The 20768-nt window shown below is 44.3% G+C and overlaps 1 protein-coding gene across 1 annotated transcript in view; it reads left to right on the forward strand.

Annotated features, from left to right (window-relative positions):
• Positions 1–10533: 10533 nt before the first annotated feature.
• Positions 10534–20768, forward strand: part of celsr3 (cadherin, EGF LAG seven-pass G-type receptor 3) — a 107032-nt gene continuing 96797 nt past the window's right edge. Inside the window, exon 1 of the mRNA XM_078254553.1 lies at positions 10534–16264. Coding sequence (XP_078110679.1) covers positions 10534–16264 — 5731 coding nt within the window. The remainder of the gene's footprint in view (positions 16265–20768) is intronic.

The raw sequence follows: 20768 nt of genomic DNA on the forward strand, positions 1-20768 counted from the left end.
TCTAAAATTCACACAATCACGACACGCGCCGGGCAGCTGCTGCCATATGCCATCTTGTGTGTGTGTGTGTGTGTGTGTGTGTGTGTGTGGGGGGGGTTCCGGTAAGTGGCTCTGTCATTGACTGACTGTCTGAATGGCAGGATGTGTCTGACAACAAAACAGGAAAGCTACACACACACACACACACACACACACACACACACACACACACACACACACACACACACACACACACACACACACACACACACACACACACACACACACACACACACACACACACTGTCATCACCCTCACCCTGTGCTGTGTTGAATATGCATCACTGCTGCTTTCAAACCGGACAGATGAGCCAACGGCCACCTGCTGGCCTGCCTCTCAGGATCTCCCCGGGTTTTTTGGGGGGGGAGGGTTGTTGGGAGGGGAAAGCAGGGTTACAAACAGTCTGTGGCCTGCCCCTCTACAGCCTCACTCCCCTCCATTCCTCCCCCTGTGGGATGGATCTTTCAGAGAGCCAAAAGGCTGAGGGTAGCAGGCTATTAGAGGGGAGTGTTATGCGAGAGGGGGAAAGCAATGAGGACACAAGAAGGCCTTATCTGTAAAGACCTTGTTTTTTTTTTGTATTCATGTCTCTATGTTGTTAATCTGTCTCTATCGTTGTGTGTGTGTGTGTGTGTGTGTGTGTGTGTGTGTGTGTGTGTGTGTGTGTGTGTGTGTACGAACACACACACACACACACACACACACACACACACACACACACACACACACACACACACAGCAGTAATCCGCCAGTCTCAGTGTAACCCCTCAACCACACACAAACACACATGCACACACACTTTCACAGACTGTTCCCATGGAAACCCACACTGACAGAAAGTACCCGGGCTCTTGCCTGGAGGCTCGAGGCAGCAAGGAGACTTCCCGCGAGGAGTCAGCCGGTTATTGATCCCTCAGCACACGGAGGCCAGCCGACTGGCCAAGCACGCACACACACAACACACACACATATGCACACTGCTGCTCTTGGCACAAAAAAAGATTCACTAAAACTCATTGGTCTTTACCAATTGACAATAAAAACATAACCCTTAATAGGCACACTGTAGCCCTTAAAAATCATCATAGCAACAGTAAACATGTCCCCCCTGATAAATTGTAAAATCCCATCACCAACAGATTCATCACCTTATTTGTTGCTTGCATGTTTTCTGTTTTGGAAATGTAAGAACACATCGGTGAGATCATTCTCACAAAATCCAACATGCAAACAACATTGCCATGAAATGCCAGAAAACATCACCGTTGAGCAATGAAATGGATAATTCCCTGAGGGCTTGTGAAAATCCAATTCACAGCATTACAGATATTTTGCATGACCCAGGAAATTGTATAAATGTTGTAGTGCGCCCTCAAGCTGAGCAATCTTTTTTCCTCTGGGTTACAATAGGCCACACACCGGCACATAAACTGCTTTTATATGGTCTGATCAACAAGACTCATAATTTTCATCAGCTTAAGCACCAAGAAACTTGCACCAGACATTTATTTACCTTCGGAAGCCTTTATTTCAGGTGCAGTCAGCAGGCCAGTTAGCAAGACATCTGGTCATTTCAAGCATGTCAAAACAATCAGACGAACGTGCATGGAAGCAGCATTATTTTTCTGTTGAGAGAACAATATTAGATTCTGTTCATGTATGCATAAACCCGGCTATTAATGGATAGCAGACCAGACGGCAGCAGAGTGGATCAGCAGCAGGATCCAGCTGTTCCTGACCCACATTACCTCGGCTACACTGGGAATAAGATTTTCTCATTTGAATTAGGGCTTCTGATTTCTGACTCCACGGCGAGCGGTATTACGGGCTGGACACGGAATCATGAAATGAATTGTGGTCTGAAGATTTTTATTTTAGGTACAGCCAGTAAACATCCTGCCATAAGCTGGTTTGTTTTTGTTTTTCACTTTTCTGAACAGAGTACTGTATATGCTGCACTTTAAAGGAAAGATACAGTAAAGTTGCCAAAGTTCAGAAATCATATTCAACTTTTGACTTCAAATCACACATTTAAAAGGTCTTTGCAGCAGGTAGCTGTCCATGATCCTGAATCAGCCAAGACAATTCACAACATTAAAAAAGCAGGTCCCCGGTGTACCCATCGTTTGGTGGTGCATTTGTTCTTGTTTATATAGACAGCATGACATCTCATTGGGATATTTTTCAGTGGAAGCTCAATATACATTGATGGCAGAATATTTTTTTCAGCTACCTGAAAGATCAATTTCAGCATCAGGTTTTAGAGTCAGAGCCACCACTTTACACTGACATGTAAAAATCATACAGGTTATTATTTGCAGAGGGTGCAGATAGAACACTTTCCTCCACTGACATTTTAGATAAAATAGACCAGAAATGACAACTAAAGTAGACCTGCCTATCACTCTCTTTACCTATCATACAGTCCACCGCTATAAAGGGAAAGCAGAGCTACATCCATTGAAAAACCTTCTGGGGAATGTAGAAAATGACTAATTTAAATAGACAAATACATAGCATGGGGTACATGCATGGTCTACTAGGAATTCACACTGGGAATTAAACATTGTAATCTGGTGATACAAAAACAGTGTGACAGTAATTTGCTGTTTTGCAAGGGTCTGGCCAACATTCTTTCAGCCTTCGTCCTTCTCACTTTATGAGGGCATTGGTGCTGTGAAACTGGCCAAAACCTTCAAAGACTACCTTACCTATCAAGGCTTGTGGTTGGATTTGGTCTGGTCTATATATACATCTGTCATATTTAGATGATTAAACAGCCTAATATAATTACATAGACCTGGATGAAATGGCTTGTGGGTTGCTGACATCTTGGCTGCTGTTGATAGACTGACTGTTAGTCGATGGACTGACTGCTAGTTGCACAAATTCAAGATCAGTGTTTGTTATTAAAGGATTAGTTTTGAACACTTGCAGTTAACCTTCATGCCTCATCTCTCGTTCTAATTATCTTTGTCTTTTTCCCTCCTCTCTTCATATCCATCTCACTCTTTTATCTCTAACCTCTGTCTTTTTCACATTTAGTAGTTTCTTGTCACCCCCTTTTAGGAGTGAAATGTTCTTTTTTAGATTGTGTAAACAGGCTCTGGAGGGTTACTTCCAGTGTATTTCCCCCATCAGGACCGGGTGACATTTCCAGGAATATTAGCTTTAACACTCCAGGGCTGAGCATGCAAAAGGTTATGACATTTTTTTTTCTTCATAATGCATAAAAAAATGCAGGGAACAAACCAATTACAAGAGAGTGCGGGTCAGTGTACTGCAGCTTTCTCAGAGCAAGCATTTGATTGGAGCCATGTTTTCAGTGAGCAGAGGAATAATAATTTCATTTTTGGAGATAGTTTTTAAGAGCTTTTTCCTTTATTAGAGCAGCTGAAGAGTGACAGGAAATGGGAAAGAGAGAGAGGGGATGACAGCAAAGGGCCACGTGTCAAATTCGAACCTGGGCCGCTGCCATGGACTTACCCTACATGGGTCTAACCAGTGAGCTAGAGGTTGCCCCAATTTTGTTCTTTTCAATTATTCATTATATCATTTCTTATATCATTTCTCAATCATTTCTTATCATTTATTGTGTTCTATCATTTTATTTCCTGTTTGTTAATAATGCACTTTGTAACTGTTTTTTTTTCCTTTACTTCCTTTTCATGTCATGTCCAGCTTCATGTCATGTGTGAATACGTTGACATTTCACAGAATTACAACCGTAATGCCAGAAGAATTCACACTGACATTTTTCAAGTTTCATGTGTTACAGCTGCTTAACTTTCTGCTCCTTCCTCACTCATTTCCCATTTCTCCCTCCTCCTTGTCTCCCCCTCCTCGTCACTCATCACTCACCCTATTTTCCCAGTCACTCTCTTCGTTTCACACTCTCCTCCCATCATCCTCTCTCTCCCTCTGATGTCAGAGCCCCACAGGGTGCTGTCAGTCACTTTCATTTAGTGTTTATAGTCCGTCCAGCCTCTCTGATCCATTATAAGTAGTTTAAAGTGGCACAGCACTCCCTTGTCGCTGTCACTCAACACTTTGTCTATTAGACTTCATACTCAACCTAATTAATCTGACCAGCCGCTCAGAATAAAAATAAAGGTGGATATTAAACAGTTACATCATGATTGTAAAATCCTAATAGTGTGTTATTATTAAGTAAAACAAATAAGAAAATTAAACAAAAAATTTAATATATTATTCATGTGTTTATCTAAGCAGGCATGCTGAATCATTTTGTTTACTTAATTAGAGCAACGCAGACCAGCAGGAATCAGCCCCAGTCGATTTGTGTCAGACTTGTATTTGATTTGACAGTCAGAATTATTTATAATTCAAGAGTTTTCAAGGGTGAATAGTGGATTTTCCAAGCTCTTAAGGTCTGCGGCTGGTCTTTCCAAATGCCAACTATGAATGAATGAGCAACGATGGAGTATGAAGTACAGTGGAAGAAAAAGTATGTGAACCTTTTGGAATTTCATAGTTTTCTGAATAGATTTGTCATAAAATGTGATCTGATCTTCATCTAAGTCAAGGGTATACAAATATGTTTCTCAAATAGTAACACAAATTCTGATCTTTCATGTCTTTATTGAACACACTCATTCAACAGTCAAAATGGCAGTGGAAAAAGTAAGTGAATAAAACACTGCTTGACCCCCCCCTTTGCAGCAATAATCTCAACCAGGCACTTCCTGTAGCTGCGGATCAGACCTGCACATCGTTGAGGAGGAATTGTAGCCCATTCTTCCTGGCAGACCTGCTTTAGCTCTGTTATATTCTTTGGAACTCTCATGTGTATGGGCCTCTTCAAGTCAGTCCATAGCATCTCTATTGGGTTGAGGTCTGCGCTCTGACTTGGCCACTATAAAGTGCAGATTTTGTTTTTCTGAAGCCATTCTGTTGTGGACTTGCTCAGGTGTTTTGGGTCGTTGTCCTGCTGCATCACCCACCTTCTACACAGTTTCAGCTGACGTACAGACATTCTCACATTATCCTGAAGAATTGTCTGATATACTTGGGAATTCATTTTTCCCTCAATGATTCCAAGCTGGCCAGGCCCTGATGCAGCAAAGTAGGCCCAACTCATCATGTTTCCTCCACCATACTTTACGGTTGGGATGATGTTTTCATGAATAGTTCAATCTTAGTTTCATCAGTCCACAAAACATTTAGCCAATACCGCTGTGGAGTGTCAATGTGCTCTTTTGCAAACTTCAAGCGTGCAGCAATGTTCTTTTTAGTAAGCAGTGGTTTCCTTCGTGGTGTCCTGCCGTAGATACCCTGCTTGTTCAATGTTTTACGTATTGTAGACTCATGAACAGAGATGTTAGCCAGTTCCAAAGATGCCTTCAAATCTTTGGCTGTCATTCGGGATTGTTTCTTGACCTCATTGATGAGTATTCGTTGTGCTCTTGGTGTCATTTTGACTGGGCGCCCACTTCTTGGTAGAGTAGCAACAGTCCCAAAATGTCTCCATTTGTAGATTGTTTGCCTAACTGTAGACTGGTGAATTTCTGGTGAAAGTCTTTGAAATAACTTTGTAACCCTTGCCAGCTTTATTTAAATCAACAATTCTTGATCATAGATCCTCTGAAAGCTTTTTGGCGAGGCATGGCTCACATAAGCGTGTTCTTCTTGTGCAGAGAAAACTCCAAAAGTTTGAGGGGTTTTTATCAGTCAAAGTAGCTGTAGTCCACACCTCCAAACTCATTATCTTAACAAGACTCCAGGTGTGCTAAAACCTGACTCCAATTAGCTTTTTTGAGATCATTAACTCAAGGGTTCACATACTTTTTCCACAAGCACTATGAGATTTTTTTGGTTGTTCTCAATAAAGACATGAAAGATCAAAACAATGGTGTGTTATTATTTTAGACACATTATATTTGTCAATACCCTTGACTTAGATGAAGATCAGATCACATTTTATGACAAATTTATTTAGAAAACCAAGAAATTCCAAAAGGTTCACATACTTTTTCTTGCCACTGTATATTGAGGGCTGACGGCACAATTTCGCCTCTTCCTTTAATTTTATGTTCTGTATATTTTCAGAGATTTAAGGTGGCGTTGCCAGATCAATTTCTCTTTATTGGGGTCTCTATTTGCAATTAATAATGCATTAGTCAATTTTGATTTTGTAGAACAACCACTATTCTTCAAAATTGCTAATTAAATTCATGTACTCTTGGGCAGACAATCTGAGTCTATTATCCCAACAAGTGGAAAATGGAAACAGAGAGTCTTCAGGATTTTTTTATGATCATATGATTAGAGCTCCCATTCAGGGTAATTAACCGTCCATTTACAATCAGAATTACTTCATGTCAGAAATTTTCCCCCTGACGGATTGCCTGCTCTCTGGATTTTTCTTGCCCTGATAGACCTAAAGCTATTAATAAATCAAAGACTTTCAAGGGCATACAAGGATTAAACTAGTTTTCATATTCTGTAATGTGGATATTTTCAATGTGAAATATGCTGTGTAATCCCCTCTGCCTCCTTTAAATCCCCCCTGTTGAGTGTGCTTAGGGTTGGAGAAGTAGGTTATTGTACCCCTTGTTACATTACTTAAACATTACACCCCCTAGATTTTACATATGCACCCTCCTTTACCTTTTCTTAAAAATGTGGGATGTCTCAGTTATCTTGCAAGAGAAAACAAATGACTTTTTAGCAAATAAAAATCTTATTTTCTCACACTGGAGAAAGTAAACTTGTTTTTTTCATTTTAGATTGGGACACATTAAGTACACTGCAGTTTTTGCCTGACTGAACTTCTTTTTCACACTTTCACACATTCACACAGAGAACAAGATTTAATTACTGGTAATTGTGCTACAAACACTGAAATTGAAACAGTAATAGCCCAAGAGTGTTAATTTCACAGTGAGGAGCATTGTAACAATAAACCATTTGAATTTCAAAGATTTTGGGGGCAGAGCAGCAAGAAGGAAGACCTTGATTCAACAGGAGGAATTCAAGTTTTATACCCCAATGAAGTGAACTTGTGCAAGTTATTGAATCCTTGACGCCTTCAGGGGTCATTTGACCTCGGACCTCTCTGATGGGTGGTGAAGAAAAAGAAAGCCTCTCCTCCTTGGTTGATAAATGTCTTAAACATCTTTACTGAATGGGTAAACTGAGTAATGCCTGTCACACAGTTCCACGTGCTGCCGTCCTCATGCTCCCCAGACACGCACCCATTCCAAATCCTGTTAACGCCCGCCAACCTGCGCCACAATAACCTACATTCCACAGTAATCACACTGACAGACTAAGGCATGTGAGGGTGTCGGAACAACGATAGAAAAACGGCAGTAAATCCTGGTGACAGAGCACAAGGCTGGAGGGAGGCTGCTGACACGAAGAGAGGAGCGGGAGAGCTTTTTTCTTTTGTGTATTCAAATCTTATTTGGAAAAGGAGGATATGCATTTTGGAGCACCAAGCTTCCACCAGCTCTGGAAAAAAGCAGAGGCATGGATCCAAACAGACTGGGACACACACAAACACACTGTCTTACCACTGTATTGTAAAAACTTTCACCTGAAGTGTTGGTTACACCTCAACTTATCTGCCATGGACAACACAACAAAATCTCTTTTTTTTCATTGTTGTTTAAGTATACAGTAGCTTACAGTTAATAAAACAATAGTTCCCAGCAGTGTCGATTTTTGACCCTTTTTAGGGGGGCTCAAGCCCCCTAAATTTAATCTCAGCCCCCCTAAAAATTATAATAATAAAAAACTTCAATCAATTTTAGTGATTCAAGTTAGAGTTTGTGAGCTTGTCTGTTAAAGACAGAGGCCAAACAATTACAGGTTCAAAGAAACAGGTTTAATATCCTGTGTCGCTGTCGCCAATGCTATGCTGTAACCCTGTCAAGGAAAGTTTTTATTTTTCTATTTATTTATTGTTTACACTGCATTATCATTTGATTTGATTCTTGAAGTCCACAAAGGGACTTTCATAGTTTTTTTCATATGTTCAATATTTTGCATGTATCCTCTGTTATAATAATAAATACATATATTCATTGTTATCCAGTGAAATTACTGATTTAGCGAGGGGGGGGGGGGTTTAACACTTTTGCAAGGCACTGTATCCGTGTCACATTCTCATTATGGGCTGAGCTCCCCTAAAGGTCTGATCCTAGAATTGCCCCTGGTTCCCAGCAATAATTTCTCATCACAAATAAATATAAGATAAGTCAAAAGAATATTATAACATTGTTATCATTATATTGCTATTTTTATGGGAAACACTATTGTATATGGCAATAGGGCTGGGTGTTGTTTGAAAGTGTTTGATACCATAGGGCTGATACAGTAGGCTACCTGAGTTTTGGTACCAATACCAAAATAAACATTTATTTTTAGGCCTATATATTAAGAATGTAAACAATTTTTTTTCTACAAATTCCAAGAACTTAGCCAAATAAAATAAGGTCTAAAATTGGCAAAATTATAATAATAATAATAATAATAAGTAAATAGGAGGATGCCATCTATATGTATTTGACCATTTGTGATGCTGTGCTGAGTCTGCTGACACATTTTGGCATCAAAAAGTATTGATGTTCAATACCCAGCCAAGAATCCCCACACATATAACACTCACACCTGACCTAGCCTAACCCTGATCCTAATTTTATTGATTGGGGTTAGTTGGGCCAAACCATATGAACTAAAGTGAGATAAAACAACATGGAAATCACACACACCAAGACACACAATAACAGACATCAAACACAGGAGACAGAGGAACAGCAAAACACAAGGGGATACGGAGATGCAGGCTTACGGCCCATGCTGGGTCACGCAGCATCAGGGCTGAGATTAGCCTGCTCCTCAGCTTCTCTGGCCGCTGATGCACGACTTGCCCGACTGACACGCCTTGTGTATCTTCTCCCACCAGCCACAGGAAGAAATCATATTCAATTCTTTCCGTGTCATTAGAAAAACTATGCACCACCCAGCCGGCATTATAAATTGGTATTGAATGGGTAGATGGGGAGGAAATGTTGGAGGAAATTTGTAGCCTACATATTTGCATAATGTGTTTTTTTTTTCCTCTCAACAAGTATCAGGAAATGAATCTGCCCATTTAGCCATGCGTAAATTAGTGTTAAATTGGGATGATGCATGACGCATGTGCCTTTACCACTGAAATGAATCGCACTAATCCTATAATACATTTGGCTGCAGTACAGCAGATGCTATATGAATACGTATATATATATGGGACTATTATAGCTTTTAAAACACAATATAGTTTATCCTTCCACGGAAAACATTATTCACAATGAAGTCACTGGATTGGAATTTCTGTTTTCTATGCTGTGTGTGTGTGTGTGTGTGTGTGTGTGTGTGTGTGAGTGAGAGAGAGAGAGAGAGACTTACTCATCGCAGGAGATGACGTCACTTTTCCTAGATCGAGCTAACCTGACGATTCCGAGCTTAGGCTACATCACTGGACTAGAATATACTGTGTGCAGCCTGATGATATCACGAAAAATGAAAATCAATTAACAAATGACGCTGCGAAACTAAAGCTTATTTCTGAGGGGGAAATATATATTTAAAACTATCTTGATGTTGTTTTCTCCCTTTTGCTAAAGTTTCTTTTTTTTTGCAATTTATCCAAAACCTGGACTGTTGCATCATTTCATTTTAAAATGAAATTGTTAGGTCTCATTTCTAAGAATCAGCAGCTTTGCTGGGTTTTCTGTATAACCCAGGTAAAGGGTGACAAACCTGCGGGGCTCTTTGTGAGATGATAATTCTTCGGATGATATGGTGATGACGGTGTGATTGTGTAAGATATGGGCTATTCCCCTGTCCTATTCCAGTTGAGGATATGGCTGCCGCCGCGGGTGCTGTGTAACACCAACCATTATGAGAGAGGAAAGGAGAGAGAGAGAGAGAGAGAGAGAGAGAGCGAGAGCGAGAGAGACGGTGTGTTGAGATGCAAGCAGTAGGGGGAGGGGTAGAAAAGGAGGAGAGGAGGAGAGTGTGATTGTGTGATTGGGGATGGACGGATAGACCGGGCTGTGCCGCCACTGCTAGGAGAGCGCGCACACACATACATGCACACACATACGTATACACACGCACACACACTCCACAGGGTAGTGTGTGAGCCAGACAGTTAGTCAGTGTGAGTGTGTAAGCCATGTTGGATGTGAATGAACGGGAGGAGAGATGCTGCTGCCGCGCCGCTCCTAACGCTCAGACCGCCAGCTCCACGGACCATAGCGGGTAGATGCCAACTCTCCAGGCCGACGGAGAGACGGGGGAGCCTGGGGGAAGGTGTCGGGCGGTGCCGGCGGTCCTGGAACAGGCCACATAGCCGGAACGAGGAAGATAGAGAGAAGTAACGGGGAGAAGGGAAGACGCACTCGAGAGAGAAAGAGAGAGAATAGGCACAAGTGGAAGAGGGAGAAAGGAGGGAGATACAGAGAAAGGAAGAGACTAAATGGCTGTACCGCTACCGGGCTTCACCCCGCTCCTGCTCTCGTCTCTGGCACTCCACCTGCTTCTCCTCGGCCCTTTGTTCGCTCTCGCCCCGGGGACGGTGAATACAGGAGGGGCTTCCAACCGCTGGATCCCGGGCCTCTGTTACCGAGACGCCGGTAAAGTGAGCCAGAAGCAACAGCAGCAGCGCGAGGAAGCAGGGGAGTTGCCGAGGGGCAGCTGGAATCTACGCCCTAGCAGGTGGACCGTAGAGCGGATACAGACTGAGGGATGCTCTGGAGTGCAGCGCGCAGAGGGGACGCTGGGAAGATATCACCAGGATGGGGCGAGGGGGACACGGAAGGAGGGACTGAAAAGAGTCGGGACGTTTTGGAGGAGAGGAAACGGCACTCCGGCACCATCATCACCTCCACCTCCTCTCCACCCAGGTATTAGGAGCAGGTCGAGCTCTGATGGCGTCGGCGCAGGAGAGGGAGTGGAGAGAGGGGGGATTACGAGGAAGGGCGTTGTTTCTCCTCCCGCTTCACCTGCTTTCACCTCCTCGCCGGTTCAAAACGGCAAGAAACGGGCAGTACAAAGGACTAGAGCGTGCGCGCAACGGTGGCCGGCGTCGAGGCCACACCTCGCCAAACGTGGCGCCGCTAGAGCCTTTGTGCACGCCTCTGGCCTGTGCAGGGCACCCGGAAGTGGAGAGATGAGAGGGGGAGAGGTGCGGGAGAGGGCTCGTGAGGTGAGGAGGCTTTTTGCTACATGGTGCTCTCTGACACCCGGGTATCTCTCCTGCTCAAGCCCCGACAAACAAGCCCTCTCCCCGGCCAACAACCCCTCACTTGGCCCCTTGCCAACCGGTTGCTCTTGTTGCATTCATCCTATTTCTGGATACAACTCACCACACAGTGAGGCTTCAAACTACACCTTTAAATGTCACCCCCGTTACAACAGCAATTCAGACTGTAACCAGGGATCGAAATTGGACATTTGTCATTTTTCAACTTGTAATTCCTCCCAGACCAGCTACACAGATACAATTCAGCCACATCCAGTTTACAGGAACAGTCACAAAAACAAGGCTTGGGATGCTGATGGGAGCTCAGCCAACGTGGACAGGAGGGTTGGTAATTGTTCTCATTTGGGAAGGCACAATATTATCGATCCCAGCAGCAACATAGAGGGGGGTGATGATAGCTGTTTGACAGAGTGCAGTGAGAGGGGGGCGAGGAGTGGGGGAGATGAGGAAGAAGGAAAGGAAGCGTGCAGATGTAGCGCACTGGCCGTGATTAACCCCAGTACCTGGGCGCACTTAGATTGTTGTGGACCTCCTGCCCGTGAGGTGAAAGTAAGGTATTACCACGCCAGAATTCTGGATAAGAGGAGAGTGTGGGATGAGAGGAAAGAGGGAAAAAATGGACGAGGAGGAGAGATGAAACAAGGCAACAAACACATTAATGTATCTAATTATCTGGATAATGATTTGGCTTTTCCGATTCTGACGCTCCTATGTAGGGCTGATAATGAGCTTCCGCAGGGGAAATCAGCGCCAGCAAATAGGGGGCAGAGCAGCCAAACACGGGGAGAAAGCGAGGAGGTTCCCGGTGGTTGCTTTGGTTGTTTGGACAGAATAGAAATGGGGGATGGATATTTAGCTGGGTTTATGGTCCCGGAGGGAGTCATAGTTCAGAGGAATATCCCCATCCAATTTTCCTCCAGCAGCATCACAGAGACGCCCAGCCAACGTTTTCCATCCAGCAAAAGCGCAATTCCCGAAATTACATCAAAATATTCTGGCCTGGTGCTCAATACGCCCCCTCAAACACAAACAGGCGATTATGCAGAAAGTGGAAAACTATCCAAACCGCCCCGTCTATTTGCTGAAAAAGTAAACGCAACTTCAGAGACAGAATCTACCGGTGACTCAGGCTTTTCCTCGCCTGCGAAATTTCTTGTTAAATCTCCCGGTTTTGTGTCAGCCAAGTCTCGCTCTGCAACAGCAATCAAAGCACGTGCTGTCACTCAGCCTGATGACACCGCAGCAGAACACCTCTCGTTTTTCTCAGAAATTAACCTGACCACATGGCAGGATGACTCTGCACGTTCGCTTCACTTAACCTCTGTGGACACGGTTTCAGCACGACGGACAGCTCTCCCAGACTCTCAGCGCGTGTTCATGTGGATCAAATTCAACAGCAACAGCAATAACAACAACGAAGAGGAGGGGAGCAAGGAGACAAATGGTTATAGTCGTGAATCTAAAATAGAAAAATCGCCGTGGCATGGTCAGACACAGCAACCAGACCTGTGGGAGACCGCACTGCGAGAGATGGTCAAGGCAGGGTGCGCTGACAGCATTTACACCGACTGTACAGCCACCGAGCAGGGGGACCAACATATGCAATTAAAACCCGGTAAGCAAGTGCCATTAGAGCCCGAAGGTGTCAGACAGTCAGATAGGTGGCAGATGGGGCCCGAGGGAGAAAGGGAGAGGGATGTAAAAAGGGAGGGAGAGGGCTTGGAGGGGTCCGCTGCTGTTGCTGCCGTTGTTGGGGGAGGAAAATTACAGGTGGGGGATGGCGAGAGAGAGGCGCTGCTGATGGGAAGGAGAGAACCAGAGGGAGAGGAGAAAGAGGAGGAGGAGAAGGAAAAGAGAATAACAAAGGCAGGCCAGGCAGAGGAGAGAGAGGCAGAGGGAGGGAAGGGTCAGGATAGGGGCAGTAGCACCACCACCATCACGCAGCCAGATAGCGAAATAGGGAAGAAAGAGAGCCAGGCAGATGAAAGCCATGAGGTTGGAGAGGGGGATAAGAGGCAGGTGGAAGGGGAGGAGGAGAGGCACAGTGCAAGGGGAGAGAGGAGCCTGGAACGACTGATAATAGTAGCAGATGATGAAATCTCACAGGGAGAAAGGGGGAGGAAGATTTTGATGCCTTGGCATCGCTCTCGACGTGCAGCCAACAGACATCCCCATTTCTCCCAGTACAACTTCCAAGTACAAGTAGCTGAGAACCAGCCACCCGGCACCTCAGTCATTATCATGTCCGCTTCAGACCCAGATGCAGGAGATGCAGGCAGAGTGAGTTACACCATGGCTCCGCTGATGAACAGTCGATCCTCTGACTACTTCCACATCCACCCAGACACAGGCCTCATTACCTCTACTCAGATTCTAGACAGAGAACACATGGATTTGCATTACTTCCGGGTCACGGCGACCGATCATGGCTCCTCTCGCCTCTCTGGCACCACAATGGTGGCCATTACTGTTTCAGACCGGAATGATCATTCGCCTATATTTGAGCAGACAGAGTACAGGGAGACGATCAGGGAGAACGTAGAGGAGGGGTATCCCATCTTACAGCTGAGAGCGACAGACTTAGACTCCCCATCCAATGCCAATATCCGTTACCGCTTTGTCGGTGACACGGCTGCAATAGCAAGAGCGGCCTTTGAGATTGACCCACGCTCTGGCCTCATTACAACCCGTGGATCGGTGGACCGGGAAACCAACGAGCACTACACTTTACAGGTGGAGGCCAGTGACCAGGGGAAGGAACCGGGGCCACGCTCTGCTACTGTTAAAGTTTTCATTACCGTCCTGGATGAAAATGACAATGTGCCACAGTTCAGTGAAAAGCGCTATGTGGTAGCAGTGAAGGAGGATGTACGGCCTCACTCTGAGATCCTCCGTGTGAGTGCCACAGACCTGGACAAGGACAGTAACGCTGCTGTTCACTATAATATCATCAGTGGTAACAGCCGTGGACAGTTTTCCATCGACAGTGTCACTGGGGAGATCAATGTTGTGGCACCACTAGACTATGAGGCAGAGCGGGAGTATACGCTCCGTGTTCGTGCACAGGACAATGGCCGCCCACCTCTCTCCAACAACACCGGTATTGTCAGTGTACAGGTGACGGATGTCAACGACAACCCACCAATCTTTGTGTCCACACCATTCCAGGCATCTGTGCTTGAGAGCGCCCCAGTTGGTAGTTCCATCCTCCACATTCAGGCCATTGATACTGATTCCGGTGATAACGCCCGCCTGGAGTACAGGTTAACTGGCACCGGTTCTGACACACCATTCATTATCAATTCTGCAACCGGCTGGGTCACTGTGAGCTCCATTCTTGACCGAGAATCTGTGGAACACTATTTCTTTGGCGTGGAGGCCAGGGATTATGGCATGCCGCCTCTTTCTGCTACGGCAAGTGTTACAATTACAGTGATGGACGTTAATGACAACCGCCCTGAGTTCCTCCAAAAGGAGTACTATTCTCGCCTGAATGAGGATGCTGTGGTTGGTACCAGCGTAGTGACTGTCACGGCTGTGGACCGCGATGTCAACAGTGCGGTGACCTATCAGATTACAGGAGGAAACACCAGAAACCGCTTTGCCATCAGCACAGCAGGAGGGGCTGGACTTCTCACATTAGCTCTCCCATTGGACTACAAACAGGAGCGGCGTTACGTTCTAACAGTCACTGCCTCAGACCGCACACTCCACGACACCTGTCAGGTGCACATCAACATCACAGATGCCAACACGCATCGGCCTGTATTCCAGAGTGCCCACTACTCAGTCAGCGTGAATGAGGACCGACCACCCGGAAGCACTGTAGTTGTAATCAGTGCCACGGATGATGATGTTGGTGAAAATGCTCGAATCACATACTTCCTCGAGGACAATATCCCACAATTCCGCATCGACACCGCCACAGGGGCTATAACACTGCAGGCAGAGCTCGATTATGAGGACCAGATGACCTACACTTTGGCTATAACAGCTAAAGACAACGGCATACCACAGAAATCAGACACTACATATGTTGAGGTTAATGTGAATGATGTGAACGACAATGCACCTCAGTTCCTCAGCCCCAGATATCAGGGAACAGTAAGCGAAGACGCCCCTCCCTTTACAAGTGTTCTCCAAATCTCAGCCACTGACCGTGATGCACACGCAAATGGTCGTGTTCAGTACACGTTCCAAAATGGTGAGGATGGGGATGGAGACTTTACCATTGAGCCTACATCTGGCATTGTCCGAACCGTTCGGCGGTTGGACCGTGAGAGTGTGCCATTCTATGAGCTCACGGCTTATGCCGTAGATCGCGGCGTGCCCCCTCAGCGAACCCCCGTCCACATCCAGGTGACAGTCCTGGATGTGAACGACAATGCCCCTGTCTTCCCTGCGGATGACTTTGAGGTTCTAGTGAAGGAAAACAGTGCAGTGGGCTCTGTGGTAGCCCAGATCACGGCCACTGACCCAGATGAAGGTGCCAACGCTCAGATCATGTACCAAATCGTGGAGGGCAACATCCCTGAGATCTTTCAGATGGACATCTTTTCAGGGGAACTCACTTCACTTATTGATCTTGACTATGAGGCCCGCAATGAGTATGTCATCGTAGTCCAGGCCACGTCAGCACCTCTTGTCAGCCGGGCCACTGCCCGGATCCGATTGGTGGACCAGAACGACAACAGGCCAACTCTGCAGGACTTCCAAATCATATTCAACAACTTTGTGTCCAATCGGTCCAACAGTTTCCCCAGCGGGGTAATTGGGAGGGTACCCGCCCACGACCCTGATGTGTCAGACAGACTGTACTACACCATCGACCGAGGGAACGAGCTTCACCTGCTGCTCCTGAATCACACCAGTGGAGAGATCAGACTGAGCCGAAAACTGGATAACAACAGGCCGCTGGTGGCTCCCATGCTGATCACTGTCACAGGTAAGAGACTGTGGAGGGGAAAATGGGAGGGAGGGTATGTGTGTGTGTGTGTGTGTGTGTGTGTGTGTAGTCAGTAAAGATTCCCCTGTAGCTTTTTTCACTGAAACAAATCCTGTGAAGATAAGGACTCAGACTCTACAGGTTTGAATGAGAAAGGGGTGTGATAAATCCGAATGACATTTGGTTGAGCCCTGGGCATTGCTCCTGCATTTTTCTTTTGTCTTTTTCTATTGACTTGCGTACATGAAGGAATGAGGAATTAATGGGGCTTCTTGAAACACTTTCTGCACTTTGTGTGTGTGAGTCGTAAAAGGAAGCTGATTGAATGAGTGGGAGGGAGAGAAAGCCAGAAAAGTTCTGCTACATGTACCTAAGTCCCTTAAGGAGAAGGCTCTTGGGAGAAATTGTGTGTGCATGTGTTTGTGAGAGAAATATAGACAGTGACAGTTGTTGCTCAAGTTAAACTTACCCGAAAGAACTGGAGGTAAACATTTAGGAAATTGATGCTAAAGAAGTGTATGAAAAAGGGATGACGAGAAAAAAAATATGTGTGATGCTGAGTGTGGATTTTGTGTGAGAAATCGTGACAGTAGATATCATGGAAGGGAGAAAGCGTCTGTGAGAAGAGAAAAATATTTGAAGGAACTTCCTTTTTTTAAAGATTTTTTGTGGCATATTCTAGGCCTTTAGATGATAGGACAGTTAGACATGAAAGCGGGGAGAGAGGGGGAATGACAGCCCTTTGCTGCATGTCATTCCCGGTGAGGACTGAGCCTCTGTAAATGGGGTGCCCGCTCTACCAGGTGAGCTACCCATTCGCCCGAAGGCTGTTTAATTTGAGATAACTGACTATACCTATTACAGTAGTAGGTTTTCATATAAAATTGTCATATCCGTCAGCATGTTGCCAGTTTATGAGACATGCTATTGCAAGCAACTGGTGCAAAGCAAGTATTTTATTTTGGCCTTGGCAATGATAATTCTGCTGGTAGAAAAAGAGCTGTGTAGTTATAAGCAGTGATCGTCTCACAGTACCACCCACGCTGTTTGATTGACAGGTGATCTGGGCTAAGTGCAGCCCAAGTTGCCATAGTAATTTTGTAAAATTAAAGAAAATCTATCTAGTAGGGAAACAAGGAAGCACACAATCCAAATGACAGCCAATTGCTGTCACTTGCTGTTACTGTAAATATCCAATGAAACAATATCAATAATTCCTTAATGTGATTTATTTCCTGATGAAATAGACACGTGAAGGGTCCATCTTAGGTGCAAACCCATGGACCATTAGCTTTGATTTCCACTTAACTGGACATGCCTGTTGACCATCCATTATGTTGATCATGTCATGCACTGAGAAATAATGTTTACTACTAATAAGTGTTTCTTGGCTCTGTATTGAATTTATATTTTAAGCTGTTTTGTCATCCACACAAGAATATAATCATCTATTTATATGACAAATATTACATTCACTTTTTGAAGTAAAGTCGATTTTATTCTAATTTCTTTGTAGTATATTTTGTTGTTTATTTGTTTGCATTTCCAGGCTTTAGCTTCAAGATAAAGGCTTCCTTAAAGTGTTTCACGCTTTGTTGCAGCCTGTCATTGATCAAAGCCTCAGAAACCAAAAAAGGAAAAGAAAACAAGAGCAGCATTGTTGCTTTGACGGCCTGGTGAGTGCTGTGTTTATATTCTGGCTTGGGAGTGTGTGTGACCTGCTACCCTATTTACACTGCTTTTATACAAGCTTCACTGGTGATGATGCAGCCTTATACAGATTCAGTTTGGTGTCATTTTGATGTCATTCAGTGAGTGAAGTGAATGAGTGAGTGAGTGAGCAAGTGGGTAAGTTTGACTTAGTGAATAAACTGCGTTCTAGTGAGTGAGTGAGTGAGAGAGACCAAGGAAGTAAATGAATGAACCAATGAGAAGTGACTGAGAATATGAGTGAGTGAGTGTGTTTAAACACTAGAAAGTGAGTTATTAAGTACACAAGTGATCAAAGTCAGGGTGTGGGGAAATGAAGGAATGAGCATATCCATTGAGTAATCAAGTGAATGAGTGAGTGAATAAAAGAGAAAGTGAATGTGTAAATGAGTAAGTGAACAAGTGGGTAAGTGAGTTTACTGTAAGAGTCAGAGAGTGAATGACAGAGTGAAGGAGTGACTGAATGAATTAGCAATTGATTGAGTTTGAGCAGGGATCTTCAAAAGGAGGTCCTGGACCCATAGGGGGGTCCTCAGAGTCAACGCAGGGGGGCCTTCAAATTATTTATTTATTACAAAGTTTTTAAAGTTTTTTCAAAAATTAAAAAGTCCTAAAATGAATCCAGCATATTATTAGCAATTAAAATCCCCACTGATGATAGGCTTACTGGCCTATAGGTAAGGTAGTCACTAAGATAGCCATCCACAGATTCAGTTAATCCTACCATATGTATGTTTAACATTAAAACATGATTTATAAAATCATGCCAAAAATGATTAGGCTATTTTTTTTAGCTCAGTATTCTATGCAAAATAAGGTATGTATAAAGGCTTTAGGCTGCCCTACACGTTATTGTAAGCCTAGTTTAATATGCAACTTCATTTTATACAATATGTGTACAGTAACAGGGGGTCCCTGCTCCAACTCTCTTTCAGTTAAGGGGTCCTTGGCTTAAACAACGTTGAAGACCCCTGCGTTAGAGAGTCAAATACCATATGAGAGAGTTCACGAGTGATCAAACGACTGAGTGAGTGAGTGAGTGAGTGAGTGAGTGAGGGAGTGAGTGAGTGAGGGAGGGAGTAAATAAATGAATAAAACTGAAAGAGAATGAAGTGAATAAATAGATGAGTGGATAAAACACATGAGTGGTTAAGTAAACTGTATGTATGTGCTAGCCTTTGTCTCCATCTGCCTCTTCCGATGTGCATTCAGCTCGGTTCAACCAGACGTGTAGATTCATTTCCAAATGTCTCACTGTTTCTCTCTCTTCTCTTCTCTTTTCTTCTCTTCTCTTCTCTTCTCTTCTCTTCTCTTTTCTCTTCTCTCTCTCTCTTCTCTCTGTCTCTCTCTCTCTCTCTCTCTCTCTCTCTCTCTCTCTCTCTCTCTCTCTCTCTCTCTCTCTCTCTCTCTCACGCTCTCATGCCATTGCTCCAGGATTTGACAGTTATGAGATTATAATGAAACAACAGTCAGCCAGAGTCATGCTCGGAGCAAAGCTGTCACTTTCATTGTGTGCTATGTGTTATCTCTGACTACCCGTCCCTCCTCTTCCCATCACTTTCTTCCTCTCCTTTATTCTACCCATCCTTGAATGGCTGGATGGATGGATGAATTTTTCTCACTCATTTTTAGTCATGAGTTTCTCTCTCTTCTTTTTCATCATCCTTCTTTCCATTTGTTTATTTTCCCTTTTGCCTTTTCCACTCCTTTAGTTTCTCATTTACTTCCTCTCCCTTTTCCTTCTATATATCTCCTTCACCTTGTGTATTATTTCTTTACTCACCTGCTATGCCTCTCCACATCTTTTCTTCTCTCCCTTTTTTCCTTCCTGCTGTATTCAGCAATCCACCCTTCTGTCCTCCGACTCTTCTCTTTCCCTCCTTGTAATTCTCACATACAGTAACTCTTATGGGCTGTGTCTCTTCCATGGCATATTCTTTTCAACTCTGCTCCTCCTTGTGTGTGTCTATATGTCTGCTCAAGTGCCTCAATTTGTTGAGTATATGTGTGTGTTTCCACCTGAGTTTTGTGTATGTGCATGTTTGAACTTTGTGTGTTCATAAGTGTGTATGCGTGTTCATAAGTGTGTGTGTGTGTGTGTGTGTGTGTGTGTGTGTGTGTGTGTGTGTGTGTGTGTGTACTCTCAAGTGGCTCAAAGCAGTGCACTTGAGAGTGTATTCATGCCTTTTCAATGAATAATATCTATGCATACCAGAGAGTGCTGGGACTACACTGTGTGCATGTCTTGCTCTCTTCCTATTTTATTTCTTACTTCCTTTCACACTTTCTTCTCTCTCTCCGTGGTCTCTATCTCTTCCCCATTTTCTCTATGACAGTTGGCTCCAAACTTTTGATTCTCAGGATAATTCCCATATCTATGGCATTTACATTTTTGAGATTAGACACTGCATCCATACTTGTGTTGCCAGCAGTTTAAGCTCACACAGACACACACATTTACACGTACACACATTGAACTGGCTTTAGGGTCAGTTGGATGAGGCAAGTAATGAAAAAAAAGCTGATTTTAGCTTGGCACCCCAAACAGCATCAGCTCAAAGTGCCCTTGAGCAAAGCAACCACCAACTGATCCTGTGGCCAGCAATAAAGACTGTGGTTGTACTGGCAAACTCCCAGTTGTGGATGTGTGTAGCAGTTTGGATGAGGAACAGGGCTTTGCTGGAAAAGAAAGCATGTGCCTAACTAGACTTCCCTGGGTAGATGAAGGTTGAAACAAAGACTCTGTGTGTCAACGTGTTAGAAAGACTTTGTTAAATTGGCCCTTTTTAACAGC

Source organism: Sander vitreus, chromosome 7 (genome assembly GCF_031162955.1).
Source record: "Sander vitreus isolate 19-12246 chromosome 7, sanVit1, whole genome shotgun sequence".
Lineage (NCBI taxonomy): Eukaryota > Metazoa > Chordata > Actinopteri > Perciformes > Percidae > Sander > Sander vitreus.